The following is a 17,981-nucleotide window of genomic DNA, read 5'->3' on the forward strand; positions in this document are numbered from 1 at the left end:
CAAGTCACACTAGGAGCAGAGGCTAGCGTCAGAGACCGAGCTGACTATCCGGCCTTGACTTTGAGAAACCACTAAGAGCCAGAGACCACCTTCCCAGCCTTGCCTACATCTCAAAAACGCTGAGGGCCAACAGGGACCACATCCTCAGTGTGACCCAGCAACCCCATCCCTTTGCTGGGGTGGGTCAACCCTCCCCTCTGAAAACAAGGGTAGAGACCTGAGCCCGCCCGATTGGTGGGCCACTCCTCTAAACTGCGAATGGCTGCACAGACTAGAAAAGGTCGCCTTCACCCCAACCTCCTGCAGGCCATTTCCGAGCGTTACTTTCCGTCCGGGTGTGGGCTGCTCCGGGGCTCCCCGCCCAGGTTCCGGCCAGCCCCACCCCTTCAGTGATCCGGCCCAGGACGCTCCCAAAAGCCCCGCGGGGCGCGCCCGGGAGGGGCTGATTCCTGGGGTGGTGGGGTCGTTTCCTTCGCCTTAGGCTGCGTCCCACCGGCACTCCGCAGCTTGCTGTGATTGGCTGGGCCGTTCCCAGTCTGTCCAATCGGGAGGCAACCGCGGAGCTAGGGGTGGGCCTTCAGTTCCCACGCGGGGCGGGATCTTACCCGCCTCCCCTCCGCGGTCCACCGCGCCCCGCCCCGCGTCGCTGCGGTGACTCAGCGGGAAGGCGCGACCCGACTGGGCCGGAAGGGCCGAGCCTTGCCACTGTCTCCGAGTCCAAACACTGAGCGGGTGGGGCTTGGGTGAGGATCCGTGGTCTGAGATGGGAGTCCCTTCATGGGCTTGACGGATCACTCTATGTGGCTTAGAGAAAGTCCAGACCCTTCTCTGTCCGTAGTTCCTCTTCTCTGCGCAGAAGAGAAGGATCCTGGGCGGTCATTGGATACAATAGGACCAGCTAGTTAGTAGGAACAGGGTGGGGCTTTGGGGAGTTTGCTCTGGGTGCAGATCCCTAACCCTGGTTAATCAAGTATGTGACCTTGACCAACCCCTAAATGCTTATATGTAAAATCAGAAGGATTTCACCTTCTTCTCAGGTTGTGAAGGTGAAATGAGGAAAAATGACATAGATTCATGGGAGGCAGCAGAATTTCAATTAGGAGAGCCAGCTTTGATTAGCAAAACGAAAAGGACTACATTGGAAAACTAGTCCTGAAGGCTAGGCGGTAGACAGGATAGCGAGGCAGTTCTGCATAAAAATGAGCAAGAACCCAATTGAAAAATGGGCAAAGGCCTTGAATAGATATTTCTCCAAAGAAGATATATAAATAGCCAATAAGAATGGGGAAAGATACTCAACATAATGTCATTAAAAATATGCAAATCAGGCGGGGGATGGGGAATGGCTATTAAGGCAGGCACTTATGATGAGCACTGAGAGTTGTATGCAAATAATGAACCACTGAATTCTTCCTGGAACCAGTACTGCACTGTAAACCAACTAGAATTTAAATAAAAATTTGAAGAAAAACAAAAAAGATGCAAATCAAAACCAGGAGAATAGCACTTCACAACCACTGGGATGGCTAAAATTTTTTGGTTTGTTTTTGTTTTAGATTTCATTTTATTATTATTTTTTTTAATGGGGAGGGAGCGGTAAGAGTTAGCAAGGATGGGGGCACCTGGGTGGCTCAGTGGGTTAAAGCCTCTGCCTTCTGCTCAGGTCATGATCCCAGGATCCTGGGATCAAGCCCCAAATCAGGATCTCTGCTCAGCAGGGAGCCTGCTTCCTTCTCTCTCTCTGCCTGCCTCTCTGACTACTTGTGATCTCGGTCTGTCAAATAAATAAATAAAATCTTAAAAAAAAAAAAAAAGAGTTAGCAAAGATGTGGAGAGTTGGAACGCAGGAGCACTGCAGGAATGTGAGATGGTGTGGCCACTGTGGGAAATAGGTTGGTGGTTCCTCAAAATGTTAGAGGTGGAATTACCACATGACTCAGGAATTCTCTTCCTAAGTACATACCCAAAAGAACTGAAAAATTCTCAGATGCTTGCACACCAATGTGCATCGCAGCATTAGTCATAATTGCCAGAAGGTACAAACAGCCCAAGTGTCCATCAACAGATGAATGGATAAACACAATTGATTGCGTCCATACAAAGGAGTATTATTTCACCAGAAAAAGGAATGACGTCCTGATACACGCTTTAATGCAGATGAATGTTGAAAACATTATTCTAGGTGATAGAAGCCAGACACAGGGCCTCATATTGCATGGCTCTGTCCCTATGAAGTGTCCAGAATAAGCAAATCCACAGCGACAGAAAGTAGATTAGTGGTTGCCAGGAGCTGAGGGAAGAGGAATGAGGAGTGCCAGCTAATAGGTGTAAGGGTTTTTTGGGGGGAAGGGGGATGAAATGTTCTGAAATTAGGTAGTGGCAATGGTTGCACAACTCTGCGAATATACTAAAAAACAAAACAAAACAAAACAAAAAAACACTGAGCTGTATACTTTACAAGGGTGAACCTTATGACAACTGAATTTTATGGCAATAAAACTGTTATTTAAATAGGGAAAAAAAGGGGGGTGCCTGGGTGGCTCAGTTGGTTAAGCATCTGCCTTCAGCTCAGGTCATGATCTCATGGTCCTGGGATCATGTCCAACATTGGGCTCTTTGCTCAGCGGGGAACCTGCTTCTCCCTTTCCCTCTTCCTCTGCCACTCCCCCTGCTTGTGCTCTCTCCATCTCTTGCTCTCTCTCAAATAAATAAACAAAAATCTTAGGGGGAAAAAAAAAGAAAAGAAAGCAATGAGCAAAAGTGTGGCAGTCAGAGGGCTTGCAAAACAGGGAGGAGAAGGAAAGAGGTAATAGGAGAAAGGGAGGGTCCTAGCACTGGCATAGGCTGTTAGGGCTAGAGTAGAGAAAAATGAGTGAAAAGTATCTGGAAATGTGAATGGGGGGGAGGTGGCAGTGGTGGTGTGTATGAATATACAAGGGCTTTGTAAAAACAAAGTATCTAGGGTGGCTCAGTCAGTTATATCTCTGCCTTTGGCTCAGGTCATGATCTCAGGGTCCTGGGATCGAGCCCTGCATTGGGCTCCCTCCTCAGCAGGGAGTCTGCTTCCTCCCTCTGCCTCTCCTCCTGCTTGTGATCTCTCTCTCTCAAATAAATCTTAAAAATCTTAACAAAAGGGCACCTGGGTGGCTCGGTGGGTTAAGCCGCTGCCTTCGGCTCAGGTCATGATCTCAGGGTCCTGGGATCGAGTCCCGCATTGGGCTCTCTGCTCAGCGGGGAGCCTGCTTCCCTCTCTCTCTCTCTCTGCCTGCCTCTCTGTCTACTTGTGATCTCTCTCTGTCAAATAAATAAATAAAAAATCTTTAAAAAAAATCTTAACAAAAAAAAAAAATCTAATTTTCAATTTTCAGCTCTTCATTGGGCCTTTCCTCCAAATCACCAGCCAAGTGTGTTATAGGTACAGCCCAGAATTGGTGAAACCATGAATGAAGGGCTTAGTTAGTGAACAAGGGAAAGGAGAATTACAGGGGAGGCAAAAGCAGATAAAAGATTCAGAGAGTCAGGTGCCTGGGTGCGCACAGTCAATTGAACGTCCAAACCTTGGTTTTGGCTCAGGTCATGATCTTGTGGTTGTGGGATCAAGCCCCACTCAGGGCTCTGAACTCAGTGCAGAGACTGCTTAAGATTCTCTCTCTCGGGACACCTGGGTGGCTCAGTTGGTTAAGTGGCTGCCTTCGGCTCAGGTCATGATCCCAGTGTCCTGGGATCGAGTCCCACATCGGGCTCCTTGCTTGGCAGGGAACCTGCTTCTCCCTCTGCCTCTGCCTGCCTCTCTGTCTGCCTGTGCTCACTCACTCTCTCTCCCTCTGTCCCTGACAAATAAATAAATAAAATCTTTAAAAAAAAAAAAAAAGATTCTCTCTCTCCCTGCCCCCTCCCTGCTTGTGCTCTCTCTCTCTCAAATAAATGAATATATTGAAGGAAGGAAGGAAAAGGAAAGGAAAGAAAGGAAAGGGAGAAAGGAATGCAAGCAAGCAAGCAAAATTCAGCAAACATCAGGAGTGCTCGGCAGAGTCCAAGCTTCTGAAGAATTCCTGGAGTTTTTGGTAGGGATTCTGGGTGTCCTTACTCTAATGGGAAATACCCAGCTGGCTTGATTGATTTTCTTTCTTTCTTTCTTTCTTTCTTTTTCTTTCTTTCTTTCTTTCTTTCTTTCTTTCTTTCTTTCTTTCTTTCCTTCTTTCTTCTTTCTTTCTTTCTTTCTTTTCTTCCTTCCTTCCTTCCTTTCTTTTTCTTCCAAGTGCCAGTGTGTGGATGGAGGGTGGGGCAGAGGGTGAGGGAGAATCCCAACCAGGCTCTACACCCAGCTTGGAGTCTGAGCTAGATGTCAAGACCCTGAGATCATGACCTGAGCCAAAACCAAGAGTCAGATGCTCAATCAACTGAACCACCCAGGTGCCCCGGTGACTAGGTCCTTTTAAGTAAATTTTAAGAGGCAAGGCGTCCTCGAAAAGTTGAAAGAGGTGGAAGGTATTCAAGAGACTGCCATCTGGGGCACCTGTGTCATCCATTTTCCAATGGATTCCCACTGCCCTTAGAATAAAGCTCCCCACAACTTAGAAAGCCCCAAGTGTCTGGCCCTTTTTCAGGTCGAGCTAAATCCCCACTGAAGGACTTAGAATGTTCCTCCCCAAAATTTTTCCGTGGCCAAAAGGTTCATGGCCACCTCCCTCTCATTACTGAGGCCCAACTCAAGCCCCATCTCCTCGGGGACCTTCCCTGACCACCCAGTCCCTACCACAACACCCACTTTATGTTCTTTAGAACACTAATCACTAGCTCAAATTCTCTGATTATGGATATGCTCAGTGGCTTATCATTGGTCTCTCCTCCTCTTGAAGGTCATCTCTGTGCCTTGTAAACAGGAAGCTGGTCTAGGTCTCTTCTTGCTCTTGAGCCCCAGAGCCTGGCCCTGCACACAAGGGCTTCAGAAATATTTACTCATGTCCTTCACTCACCCGACAACTAGTATTTGACCAGCTGCTGTGCATGGCATCCTGTGCACGAAGCTGGGCATGACAGCTCCAGCCACAGCCCTCAAAGGCCCCCTGAGCTAGTAGAAGAGACAGCCAAGTCAGCAGTCTCGGCAGGGGTGAGTGCTGTCCCTGGGGAGGTACAGAGTATGAGGCTGGCTGTGCCTCATCCACACCGGGAGGAGGAGGCATCAGAGAGGGCGTTCTGGAGAAAAGGAAAGCTAAGACATGAGGCTAAATTAGAGTTGACTCAGGGGAAGGAGAGGAGAGGGTGACGTGTAGCCCAGGCAGAGAGAACAGCGTGTGCAGAGGCCCGGTGGGAAGGGAGCCCAGACATTAGAGGAATTGAAAGTAGTTCAGTCTGGCAAGAACCTGGCAGCAAGTGGCAAGAGATGATGCTGGAAACACAGGCAGAGCCAGGCTGGAGAGGACCTTGCAAATTGAGCTAAGGAGTTGAGGAAGAGCACTAGGGAGCCATGGGAGGTGTTTGAGCAGGGTAGTGGCAGCATTAGGTTTGTAAATAGCCCACTGTTCTTGTGGTGTGGGGAACAGGCTGGAGATAGGGAGCCAGTGAAGAAGCTGGGGTGAGAAATGTGGGATGGAGAGAAGTAAGCAGATTCTAGCAAGGTTTGGGAGATAGAATTAGTAGCGTTTGGTAACTAATTAGTTTTGGGGGGTGGGGATTGCTGGGGATAACACCCAGTTTCCCAGCTTAAGCTAGTGATTGGTAGCGTTACTTACCGAACAGGGAAACTCAGGTTTAGGTACAGGTGACAAAAGTTCTGAGTGGAACAGGCTGAGTTTCGGGAAAGCCTGTCCCACTCAGGGACGGCAAGTCAGCAAGCGATTATTATGTGAGTTTCCCCAGGGCATAAGCACTGTCTTTTTTATCTGTGTGCGCCCAGTCAGCAGGCCCTGACCCCACAGAATATTAAAAAGGACCCACAACAGGGGCGCCTGGGTGTCTCAGTGGGTGAAAGCCTCTGCCTTTGGCTCAGGTCATGATACCAGGGTCCTGGGATGGGCTCTCTGCTCAGCGGGGGGCCCCCACCCCCCACCCCGACTGCCTCTCTGCCTACTTGTGATCTCTGTCTGTCAAATAAAAAAATAAAATCTTAAAAAAAAAAAAAAGGACCCACGACAGAGTCATAACAACAGTGCTAGCCTTGATAACTGGGTGGAAAACAGGTCTTAGATAAACCCCATAGGCCAGGGGAGCCTGGGTGGTTCAGTTGTTAAGCATCTGCCTTTGGCTCAGGTCATGATCCCGGGTTCCTGGGATCCAGCCATGCATCAGACTCCCTGCTCAGCAAGAAGCCTGCTTCTCCCTCTCCCTCTGCTCCTCCCCCAACTCATGCTCGCTCTTTCTCTCAAATGAATAAATAAAATCTTAAAAAAAAAAAAAAAAAAAAAAAAAAAAAGAACGATAATGCTTCCACAGGGCTGCTTTGAGGGTTGACAGAGTGTCGACGAAAGCAGTTTGTTTAGATGGGAGAGAGGGGTCCAGGGATGGGAAGCTGTGATACTTCTCAGGACGAGGGCGTGGCACACCTGAATGTGGGTGTGGCCAGAGAGGCGGAGCAGAAATCTGAGCGCGGGGCATGCACTCAGCTCTGGGGGTTTCAGGCTGGCAGGAGGGTCTCCGTCCCTCTGCCCGGACTCCCTGAGTCAATTGCTTGGGTCCTCATCCTTCCAATGACACAGTGGGTCTCAGAGCTCCCTGACAAATGGAGACAAAGCCATTCCTGCCAAGTGCTGATGGACTGTGGAGCTCAAGTGTCTGCCTCGCTCCTTGGCTGGGAGCCAGGATCCAGGTCTGGAGCCTGTGGGAGGCAGAATAATGCCCTCCCCCACTTCTCCTCCCCCCAAGATGCCCCTGTCCTAATCCCTGGAGCTCCCGAATGGGTTACTTTACAGGGCTAAAGAGATTTTGCAGACGGGATTAAGTTAAAGACTTTGAGATGGGGGAGTCTCCTGGATGATCCAGGGCCTCCCATAATCACAATGGGCTTCAGAGGATGGAAGAGGGAGGCAGAAGCGTCAGGAAAGGAGATGAGGTGATGGAAGCAGAGGTCGGAGTGATGCACCTACTTGCTGGCTGCAAGGAGGTCAGGAGCGGGTATGGGATGTGGACAGCCTGGAAAGTTAAGGAAGTAGATTCTCCTGAAAGAACACCAACCTGCCCATACCTTGAGCTTAGCGCAAGAAGACCCACTTCGAACTGGTGTCCTAAGAAACTATAGGACGGGGTGCCTGGGTAGCCACCGGCTGAGCATCCGACTCTTGGTTTCAGCTCAGGTCATGGTCTCATGAGCCCCTGCAACTGAGCCCCGAGTGGGTCTCCACAGTGGGTGAAGAGTCTGCTTCTCCCTCCCCCTCTGCTCTTCTCCCCGCTCACTCTCTCAAATAAATAAAACCTTAGGGGGGAAAAAAAAAGCTTTATAGGATAATAAATTTGTGTTGTTTTAAGCCATTTCGTTTATGATAACAGGGTACAGCAGCCATGCAAAAGCAGAGAGCCTGCAGGCCAGGCATGGAAGACAGAGGCTTGACCACGACCGTTGCTTTTACTCACTCTGAGCCTGAGAGGGGCTCTGGCAAGATCCCCCACTTCTCTCTGCCCCTGGAGCTCTGGGTGAGCTGCCCCAGGAGCAGCCCCTGGGAATGCCCCAGTGCTGTTCTGCTCTTATCTCCCTGCCTCTTCTCGAGTTTTGCTTCTAGTGACCCTGCCCATCTTGCAATGTGTCTTGGAGCAGACCCTTTCCTTCAGTGGAAAAATTTCTCTACATGCAAAAGAAAGGCAGATGGGCTCCGAGACCCTATGGGGCCTCCCAGGCCTTGTATCATGAGTCAGCATTTCCAAGATGTGGGGGCCTGCTGAGAGCTCTCCTAAGATGCTTTTGAACTACCCTCCATTCCCAAGCCAGTTTTCTCCAGAGTCCTAACCAGTCTTTCCTGCTGCTACAAATGATGCACTTGTGCCCACAAGTTAAAAGGTGGGGGGGACAATGCTTTATTGACTTGGCACCTATGAACAGGTGGCTACAGGCCCCCAGGGTTCTTTGCTGCTGCAAAGTGGGGGCTCTGTGGTGGGGGCAGCATAAATCAGAGATGATGGTTCCAGCTGCTCGGAGGGGCCACTGTCCCTGCTTTGGCCCCTCCAGTCCCCTTGTCCAGCCAAGCACCATCTGAGTCTGGGCCCTCTTGGAGAAGGCCAGGGCAATGACCGGGGTTCTTCTGCAGCCCCAGACAGTCAAAGGTAAGAGCTGTGGGCCTCTCTTGCCTTCCCTCTTCTTGGAGAATCCCAATATGGGTGGGGGTAAGGGAGATACCCCATTTACAGAGAGCCCCTGAACCTCCTGGACCAGGGTCCAGGAAGATGCTATAACAGGAGCCCCACCAAAGAAGAGAGTTAAGTCATTCCCTTCCCCCCATTTTATGTTTTGGCTGTGCAGAAAATGGGAGCTCTCACTGAACCGGGCCCATGGTAGTTGATGACAGGTGAGGTCACACAGAAGGCTGATGGGTAGAGTCAGGCTCTAGGCTCCTCCAGGCAGGACCACACTGTCTGAGTGGGTTCTCTCCCAGGCAAGAGGAGGAAAGGGTAGGGTGAACTGAAGTTGTCACAGGAGGAGGGCTTCCTGGAGGAAGAGGGAGAAGCCACAGCAGGCTCCCAGAAGAGATGGTCTGCAGAACAGGCTGGGTCACAATGACCGGCACAGGACACTGGCATCCTCACTGTGGTCACAGTTGTGGGCATCCCAGCGTATGTGAGAACAGAGCAGAAGAGTACTCTCATCCCCTCGGCATTTGACATTGTCCAGGAGAATAGGGCCTCGGCCTTGGCCAAAGTGGGCCTCGCCGGGAGCTGCCAGGGCCTGGCCACAGCCCAGCTGGCGGCACAGGACAGTGGCTGCCCGCAGGTCCCAGGCGTCATCGCAAACAGTGCCCCACCGTTGCCCTAGGAAGAGTTCTACACGCCCCTCACATTGATGGGCTCCATTGACCAGACGCAGGTGCCCTGTGGAGACAAGGATCAGGGCTTGCAGGGGCTGGCCCATGCCAGGCCATGAAGGGGTAGACAGAAGAGGCAAATGGTGGTGGTCTGAGACACAGCATTGCTCTAGGGGCTGATGGATAACGGCAGACAAATCAGATTAAAATAGGACGGGCAGCAGTCCAGACTCAGTCTCTGGACTGGAAGAGCATGCCCCAGCCTTTGTGGGGTGCTGTGCACATCCCGAGTGCTCCATGTCTGTTCTTAGTCCTCTGTTCATAATCCCAGACCCTTAGCCCCAGCGCTGCTCTCTGGAGACTGAGATTGTGTCCCCTGAAGGTCATCATCTCCACTCACTCACAGGTTTAAAAGTGAATCCTTTCGTTTCTCTCTTCAGGAAGGAGCCACATTCCCTTATTTTGGTTCCTGTCCCTAGGAATCCTGAAGATCGCTCCCTTGAAACCCCCCTACCTCTTTTTGGACACCATATCCCTATTAATGAAAACAGAGACTAGCACAGAACAAAGATTATCAAACCTGGTGCAAATCTGTTGAGCTGTGTAACCTCAGGCTATGCTCTCCCTGGATTCTGGTCCTTCCTATCCTGATGCCTCTACTTCCATCTTTAGGGCTGTGAGCACCTACCGTCCCTTGGCCGAGGAGTGGGTACCCGGGTGGTCTCAGAACTATCCTGCTGGACTTGCAGTCCTAGCTCCTCTGGGCCTGGCTCAGCAAGGACAAAGAAAAAGAAAGAGGTGGCCATCACATTAGGGAACACGTTCCTTGAGGCCAGGTTACCTCCCGGCCTCCCAAGGGAAGCCTGATTTAGGGGTAGAGAAAAGTCCTGAAGGACAACTGCTCTCTGCCACTTGGATCAGAAATGGGGTTTGCTGGGCCGCCTGGGAGGCTCAGTCGGACTCTCGGTTTCCACTGGGGTCAGGATCTCAGGGTCGTGGTGGGTCTCCCCACTCTCTCTCCCCTCTGCCCGTTCCCCCCCTGCTCATGCTCTCTCTCTCTCTCTCTCAAATCAATAAATGAGGATTGTTTTTCTTTTACCCTGGGACCCAAAGCAGAAGCCTTTGAAGCTACCCCTTTGCGGCCAAAGCTATTAGGCCCAGGGCACCAAAGGAGGGTGAAGTTATCAATTTCCACCCCAATCAATGAACAGAAGCATTTAAAAATAGGTCAGACTCTACAAACACCCCTTTCCACTGATTCCTCCCGAAGGTCAGACGCTTGCTCCCAGAAGGCTGATGAACTCTCTCTGCTTACTAGAGCTTTGTGGGTCCTTGACTCAGCCGAGCCAAAGTACCGCGGCCCCTCCCTTAGCACATATTTCCAGACTTTGTCCCGGGCTTCCCGCCTCTCACCTCCGGCCCGCCCCTCCCTGCTGCAGAGCGCCCGCCCTCACCAAGCCCCACCCCACTCCCACTCCCACTGCAGAGGGCGCTCCCTTCCCGGCTCCGCCCGCGCCGCGCAGCCGCAGAGCGCGTCCATGGTCGGGCTCCGCCTCCCTCTGCGCAGTGCGCGCGTCCTCTCCGGTCCCGCTCACGCTGCCGTGCCGCAGAGAGTCCCCACGCCTGACCCACGCCCATTCTCTACAGCCCGCCTAGTCCCGCCTGCGCTGCTGTACGCGCCTGCGCGCGGCCCCGCCCATTCCGCGGAGGCCGTGCTGCGCGGCCGAGGCCGTGCTGCGCGGCCCCGCCCGCGCCGAAGTACGTGCCTCTGCTCGGTCCCGCGGCGGCCTTACCTGAGCAGAGCGCCCCAGCGTCTTCGTGGTGGCCGCAGTTGTGCTGACCCCAGCCCAGGTGAAAGCAGTCGCTCAGGCGGGCCTCCGTTCCGGCGCAGCCCACGTTGTCCAGCAGCACCGGGCCGCGCCCGTAGCCGAAGTGGCCGAGGCCGGTGGCGCCCAACGCAGGCCCACAACCCGCCTCGCGGCAGGCCACGCGTGCATCCGCGAAGTCCCAGTCATCGTCGCACACGGTACCCCAGCCCCCGGCGTACATCACCTCCACGCGGCCGCGGCACGGGCCCGGGCCGCCCACCAGCCGCAGCCGCCCGCCTGCGGGGCGCACAGGCCCGCGGGCATAGGGGCTGGGCTGCGGCCTCTGGCTTCCAGAGCCCCAGCCCCACCGTCGCCCACCTTCCCCAGAACCCTGGCTCTGCCACTTACTTTTCTTCCCCGCGGCCCAGGTAGCGGTGGTGAACAGTGCCATCTCCCTGGAAGGCAGGGCACCAACTCCTGTAGCTGCAGAGACAGGGTATCTAGAGCACTTGAAGGGGACAAAGAGGCCTTCTGGCCTGCAGCAGGGCACAGGGATGCCTACGAGATCCACCGGCTGCACCACACCTGTACCCCACACAGCTTCAATCCTAGTGTCGCCATGTCGGTCACCTGTGGTGCTTGGGAAACTTAACTGGAATGAACAGAATCCTATTTCCAGGCATTATCCTAATTTCGATCCTAATGATAGTTCCAGACCAAATTCCAAATGTGCAGGCAGCCTGCGTTCAACCTTCAGCTCAACCCTCTCAAGGCCACTCCATTGCCAACCTCAACACCCACCCAAATGTTATCTCAGAGCTTCAAAGCAATCCCTTACTGTCTCCTCCCACCTTGCTGAACTTTCCAGAGCTCTGGATTTCATCCTTGCTTCATCTGCTCCTCGTTCTCTCACCCGCCTCTTCACCATCTGGCCAAAAGACCTGGTCGGGGTGCCAGGGCCCCCTTCTAGTAGATCCAGAACAGCCTTTCTAATTCCCAGCCCTGCCTACCTTGCCCCTACCATTCCAGCCTGGAAGGCTGGGCTCCTTACCTTCTGGCTCCGTGTGCCAGGCCCAGTCCTCTCTTGTGGCCAAGGGTGGTAGTGCTGTGAGAGTCGGGAGGCCCAGCACTAGAGCAGGAGAGAAGGGAGCAGGGTCAGAGGCCAAGGTTCCTGGTCAGCCTTGGGCTGTCAGGGGAGAATGGAGGGTGTCCCTGGAGAAGACAAAAGATTTTACTTCCAGTAAAAAGCCCAGTGGGGCTCAACGCCCCTGGGGTCCAAGGAGGTCTGCCCTGCTTGACCGTGTATGTAATTTACTTGGGGTGCACTGTTGTACATTCCACTGTTTATAAGGAGCTTGCAAAACAAGATTCACTCCCATATTAAAGACAAAATAGGACTAGAAAGAGCAAGGGTCATGCTGGAGACTGGGCAGCAAGGTTAGCTGTGGCTTTGCCTGGGTTCGGTATATGAACATGGGTCAGGCTTTGCTTCAAGGGGCCTACGCTCTCCCATCTGTAAACCAGGAATGAGGGCCCCTGGTTTGCCGTGAGACATGGGCAAACAATTTGTATCTTGTAGACTGGAGTACAGCTGTGAAGTGCCATTACTGGTCTTATTATTATTATTTTTTTTAAGATTTTATTTATTTATTTATTTGACAGAGATCACAAGTAGGCAGAGAGGCAGGCGGGGTGGGGGGGCGGGGAGCAGGTTCCCTGCTGAGCAGAAAGCCCCCCCCCCCCCCCCCCCCCCCCCCCCGGGCTCGATCCCAGGACCCGGGGATCATGACCTGAGCCGAAGGCAGAGGCTTAACCCACTGAGCCACTCAGGTGCCCCTGGTCCTATTATTTTTATTTGCTCAAAAAACTCTTAAAATGGGAGAAGGACCAGGTGGGTGAAAATGCTGTTATAAGAGCATCCAGAATCTGGATACATTGCTGGACTACAGTGAGAGAATTCAGGAGTATCTCTGGTGCAATTCTAGAGTAATATTACTTTACTCTTTAGTATTCCATGAAGAGTACCTAGAAATTGCTAGAAAATTCCGGGGGCATTCTTGGGGTGCTGCTAGATAATTCTGGAGTATTGCTGGCACAATACTGTGAAACCTACCACAAAGACTTACAGAGGCACTACTAGAGCAGTACTGAGATGGACATTAAAGGTAATTTCGGAGTCTTCCTGGAAAGCACCGGGGAGCATTGAGACACCTCCACCGCAGCCTTCCCCCGGCCGGCCCCCGCCCCGTCCCCCCCCCCCCCCCCCCCGAGTCCGCACCTGCGCAGAGCGCGCCGGCGTCCTCATGGTGGCCGCAGTTATGCACACCCCAGCCCAGGCTTAGGCAGGCTGCCAGGCGGGGCTCCCCGCCTTCGCAGTGTACGTTGTCCAGCAGGATGTGCCCGGTGCCATAGCCGAAGAAGGCGTTGGTGGTGGCGGCCAGGGCGGTCCCACAGCCCAGCTGACGGCAGACCACGGCAGCATCCGGCAGCCCCCAGTCGTCGTCGCACACGGTGCCCCACAGGCCGCCGTGCAGGATCTCCACCCTGCCCTGACACGGGCCAGTGCCCCCCACCAGGCGCACGCTGCCCTCACCTGGTGGGGGGGTGGGGACAGGGCGCATCTCCCACAGGGCTCTGCCTCCCTCTCCATCAGTGCACCTGACCCGACGCGCCCACAGTGCCTCAGGCCCCGCACGTGCCCACAGTGCCTCACGCCCCGCAGGTACCCACAGTGCATGGTGCCCCAGGACCCAAAACCAAGGAGGAGCTGTTCACCCAGTTACCCCAGGGCACTGCCTCCTCACAGTCCCAGATTGGGGGAGGTTTGTGGGATCGGGACAGACTGGCTTTGCGTGTGTCATTTCCTGCCTAAAACCAACCTTCCTAGCCCTGGTTCATGCGCTCCTAAGCAATCCTAACCCTATAGCATATGCTGTTTCCTCACTTACTACTTCAGTGAAAGCCGCCTCACCTTTCCAGGTGCATTGCCAACAACTCTTCCTCTAGGAAGCCCTCCTTGATCTCCGATAGATGAGACCCACTTCCTCCTCTGGACTTCTTGCCTGTTTATCTGTCCATCCTTTAGGGCACTTTCCATTTTCTTGCTCTACATCATTACCCACGTTTCTGTACATATCTGACTTTCCCATTGCATTAAGCTCTGGTATTCAGCTCTTTCACTAAACTTGTGCTGACTATTTTTACTCATCCCACGGGAATGGATTCCTCTCTCCCTCTCCAGCCTGTGAGCAGCCTGGGGGTCTGCGAGGGGCTGGATGGGGAGGGAATGACTCAGCTCACCCAGTGGTTATCCCTCTCTTCCCACCGTCAAGGGTAGATATGGGAGACTCCCCTTGGGGTTCTTAAGGCCCAGGTGATCCCCCGTGTTGCCCTTACTTACCTTTCCCATGCTGGGGAGTTGTAGGGGGCACCCTACTCGTGAACACTTTCCTTGTTGGAGGCTGCGTGGGCAAGAATTCTGGGAAGGAAGCAGGGTGGGAGGGAGGAGGATACATGGATCTTTCTGTTCTTCATCCTCACACCCACGGTTGTCTGAGCAGCAGGGCATGGACCCCTAAGGTACCTGCCATAGGGCCTCTGGCCACACAAAGAGTCAAAGCCAGGAACCCTGGGGTATGAGAGGAGAAGGGGCCCCCTGAGTCCAGAAAGCCATAGCTTCAGATGACTTCTTAGAGCAACATCCCATTACTTGAGAACATACTGGAAACACAAATTTCCAGGCCCCACCCCAGACCTGCAGAATCAGAAACCCACGGTCTGTGTTTTAATGAGCCCACCAGGTGATTTTCTTGGAAAACTAGAACCCTTACTCTCAAGGTCAATGCCTCTCAGAGATTTCTGCTGCAGTTCCACACCAAATGGACCTCGCTGCCAGTACTGACCCCACTTGTTTGATTTAAAAAATGGGAGAGGCCTCTGCTGGAACCATCAAAGCCCTACACAGAAACAAGAACGCTGGTTCTCCTTCAGCCAAGATCACACCATGAAGCGGAAGGACCACTGGGACGCTGACAACCAGGACTAGCCAATGCCACCCCTGATGTGGCCTCCCGCGTGGAAGTCCCTTCATTCATCCAGCCTGCAGCCCTGCTGCCTGCCCTCCCTAGCCACAGGTCTCTGCTTACCATCGCATAGGACAGCCACGTCTTCGTAGTGGAAGCAATTGTGGACGCCCCAGCCTTGGCTGCGGCACTGGCTCAGCGCGGCTTCCTGCCCGCCACACTCCACGTTGTCCAGCAGGATGGGGCCTCGGCCTTGGCCGAAGGCTAGGGGCCGCGGCACGGGCAGCGCCAGGCCGCAGCCCAGCTGTCGACACACCACGTTGGCATCCACCACATCCCAGTCATCGTCACAGACGCTGCCCCAGGAGCCGCCGTGCAAGACCTCCAGGCGCCCCCGGCAACGGCTCGGGCCCCCCACCAGCCTCAGCTCTGTGGAGAGGGTTGAGCTGGCATCAGAGGGATCGCAGGGCCTGATGGGCAGGACGCCCACCTTGCTGTGAAGCTGTGGGAGCCTGAGGATCAGTCCCTTTGGGGCCTCATTTCTCCCTCTCGGTCCAATGGGGAGACCAGCGCGATCCATTTGGGGGCCTCTAGAGTTACCGTGGGCTGGTTAGTCTTCACTCCCCGAGGATCTGTTTTAGCCTCTGAGTGTGTGGGGGCAGGGCAGGGTGTGGGCAGGAGGGGCAGAGACACCTACCTGGAAAGGGCAGTGGGGCGGGCTGTAGAGCACCGGCTGAAACAGAAAGAGGAGGAGCATTGGCCCCTCTACACCCTCCCCGGGACTCCTGGCCCTGGGGACACAGCCTCCCCACCAACTCCCCACCGCCATCCTTACCACCACCCCCCTCCTCTTCACTTCCCCTGTCTTCTCCAAGCTTCTCCTCTCTCTCCCCGCGACTGCCCCAGTGGGCCTCCTTGCTTCACCCATCTCCCATCACCCCAGAGAGATCTGCCTGAAACAGGGGTCTTTTTATCTCCCTCCACTGCAAGACTCCACATTTCCCGCAGGAGTCCCCGACCCTGAGCTTTCTCTGCAAAGCCTTCTAGTACCTTCTGACCAGCTTCCCCTGACTTTTTTTTTTTAATTATATTTTTTAATGAAATTTAAATTTTTATAAATTTTTTAAGTAATCTTGACCCAAAGTGGGGCTGGAACTCACAACCCCGAAATCAAGAGTCACACGCTATACCTGCTGAGCCAACCAGGCCCCCAGCATCCCCCCACCTCCGACTTCTTTATATCCCATCAGTCTTATCTCTGGGTCTTTAACCCTGCAGTGTCCTCTGCTTGAACAGTTCTGCTCATTACAGCCCTGCAGCTCCTTCCAGATACAGCTCGGAACCCCCTCCTCCGGGAAGCCTTCCTGGAGCCCTCAGCTAGAAGTGCTCTCGGTTTCCTCCAAACCCCTGGTCACCAGCTACATGCCCCTTTCTGGGCCTTCTGCCTGGTGATGTGGCTGTGCCCATCTCATCTCGGTGTTTCCTGGCCCCACCCCTTCGCCTCCGCCCCAAGCCATGGTCACTAGCTCTGCCTTAAGTGCTTTTGGGATTCATTAGGATATCCCCCAGAACATTTACCTATACAAGACCTTCTGCTTGAGCCCTCATGTCTATACACCAGGCACTGTGCTCATTTTATGTGCCTGGCTCACTAAACCACTAAGATGACGTATGAGGTGGTGGGTAGGGTTGTGCACATGGGGATGGTCAGGTTTCGTGAGTTTAGGCAACTCGCTCAAGGCCATACAGTGAACAGGGAGTAGAGCTGGGATTCCAACCCAGACGGCCACACTCTTCTTCACCACACAATTCTGGGCACATGGCCTGAGAGGCGGGGAGGTAAACAGGGAAACTGTCCTGGCATGGGAAATGGAAAACCCCTAACAGCTCCTCGCTTGCATGCAGGGTATTATAGGTCCCAGACACGTTCGTGTACGTTACTTCATAGAATCCTTACAACAGTGCTCCGAGGTGTGTACTACTGTACCCATTTTACAGATGAAGAAACTGAGACTGAGTTTCTTCTTTTCTCAAGTTAGGATCATCTCTAGGATCATCCCTGCCTTTCGAATAGCCACTGCTGAGCCCACTCCTGTCCCTCCTTCCCTATTTCCAATGTCCCCTACCTGCCCAGACTCTGTGTAGGCTGAGCCCTCACCTCCAGCACTGAGCCCTCCATTTCCCCAATGAGGACCCTTAACTCAACCCTGAACAAGTGTCAGCTGGAAAGAACTTCGGAAACCACCTCACTGACAAATCACAGCTGGGAAAACCCGAGAGCCAGAAAGGGGACAGGTCAGGAGTTAGGGGAGGGCACTCACCCAGGGGCAAGAGGAGGAGGAAGGACAGGGCTGGGGGGAGGGGTAAAGGGGAGGTGCTCCTGTCTCCTGGCCTCCAACCCCTGCTCCTCTCTGTCCGCTGGGGATCAATTCGCATCTCTGCTTCCGGGAGCATCCAGCCAGGGGATGGCCTTTCGGAGGGTCCCATCAAGGGGCGGTGGGGAAGTCACAGCTGGAACATCTGGAATTAAAGATCCCCAGTCACTTCCAGCTGGAAGGGGCCCAGCGAGAGCTTCGGGGGGATGTGACATTTCTGCTTGCATCTGGCATTCTGAGTGGAGACAGGAGCAGGGGCCATGGCGGGGACCACTGGAAAGGACAGGACAGAGCACAGGACTCTAGTGAGCAGGTAGGTCTGGCGGGAGTGGAGGGTGTGTGAGAGCAAGTGGGAGGAGGCAAAGCTGGAGGGTTGCCTGGTCCCAGGCCAACATGGGCCTGGAGGTCTTGCAGAGGGCTCAGCGCATCCCAAAGCCCGGTGTTGGTGCCACGGCTGGTAATCCACATGATTTTAGTGGGCGATAAAAGGATGTTTACTCTTTTCTTTTTCTTCTTTTCTTTCTTTCTTTCAACAGTGCTTTCTATTTATGCCAAAGGCTTCTGGTTTTCCATTTACTTGGAGCAATATAAAGTTTCTCTTTAGAGTTAATTTAAAGGGACGCTTGGCTCAGTCGGTTAAGAGTCTGCCTTCAGCTCAGGTCATGATCCCGGGGTCCTGGGATCGAGCCCGGCCTTGGGCTCCCTGCTCAGCGGGGAGCCTGCTTCTCCCTCTCTCACTCCCCCTGCATGTGCATTCTCTCTGTCTCTCTCTGATAAATAAATAAATAAATCTTTGAAATATATATATATGTGTAAATAATAAAGTTAATT

At 53.6% G+C, this 17,981-nt stretch overlaps 1 protein-coding gene across 1 annotated transcript; it reads right to left on the bottom strand.

Annotated features, from left to right (window-relative positions):
- Positions 1–8,695: 8,695 nt before the first annotated feature.
- On the bottom strand, positions 8,696–17,262 carry LOC111146435 (scavenger receptor cysteine rich family member with 4 domains). The gene is made up of 10 exons (XM_022501992.1): positions 17,097–17,262; positions 15,473–15,508; positions 14,899–15,204; positions 14,154–14,231; positions 13,032–13,346; positions 11,805–11,882; positions 11,162–11,236; positions 10,739–11,050; positions 9,634–9,711; positions 8,696–9,012 (listed from the first exon to the last, which is right to left on the bottom strand). Exons 1-10 carry the CDS (start codon positions 17,260–17,262, stop codon positions 8,696–8,698), a joined length of 1,761 nt encoding a protein of 586 aa, XP_022357700.1.
- Positions 17,263–17,981: the final 719 nt, after the last annotated feature.

The sequence above is a fragment of the Enhydra lutris genome, unplaced genomic scaffold, assembly GCF_002288905.1.
Source record: "Enhydra lutris kenyoni isolate GAN:26980312 unplaced genomic scaffold, ASM228890v2 scaffoldscaffold13, whole genome shotgun sequence".
NCBI lineage: Eukaryota > Metazoa > Chordata > Mammalia > Carnivora > Mustelidae > Enhydra > Enhydra lutris.

Excerpts from the sequence above, each read along its gene's own strand:
- LOC111146435 (XM_022501992.1), bottom strand. The coding sequence starts at position 17,262 with ATGGGACCCTCCGAAAGGCCATCCCCTGGCTGGATGCTCCCGGAAGCA. Across the intron at positions 11,883-13,031 it reads CGCCGGCGCGCTCTGCGCAG|TGCTGGGCCTCCCGACTCTC; the intron begins GTGCGGACTCGG and ends CTCCTGCTCTAG. Across the intron at positions 11,051-11,161 it reads CTGGGCCGCGGGGAAGAAAA|GCGGGCGGCTGCGGCTGGTG; the intron begins GTAAGTGGCAGA and ends TGCGCCCCGCAG.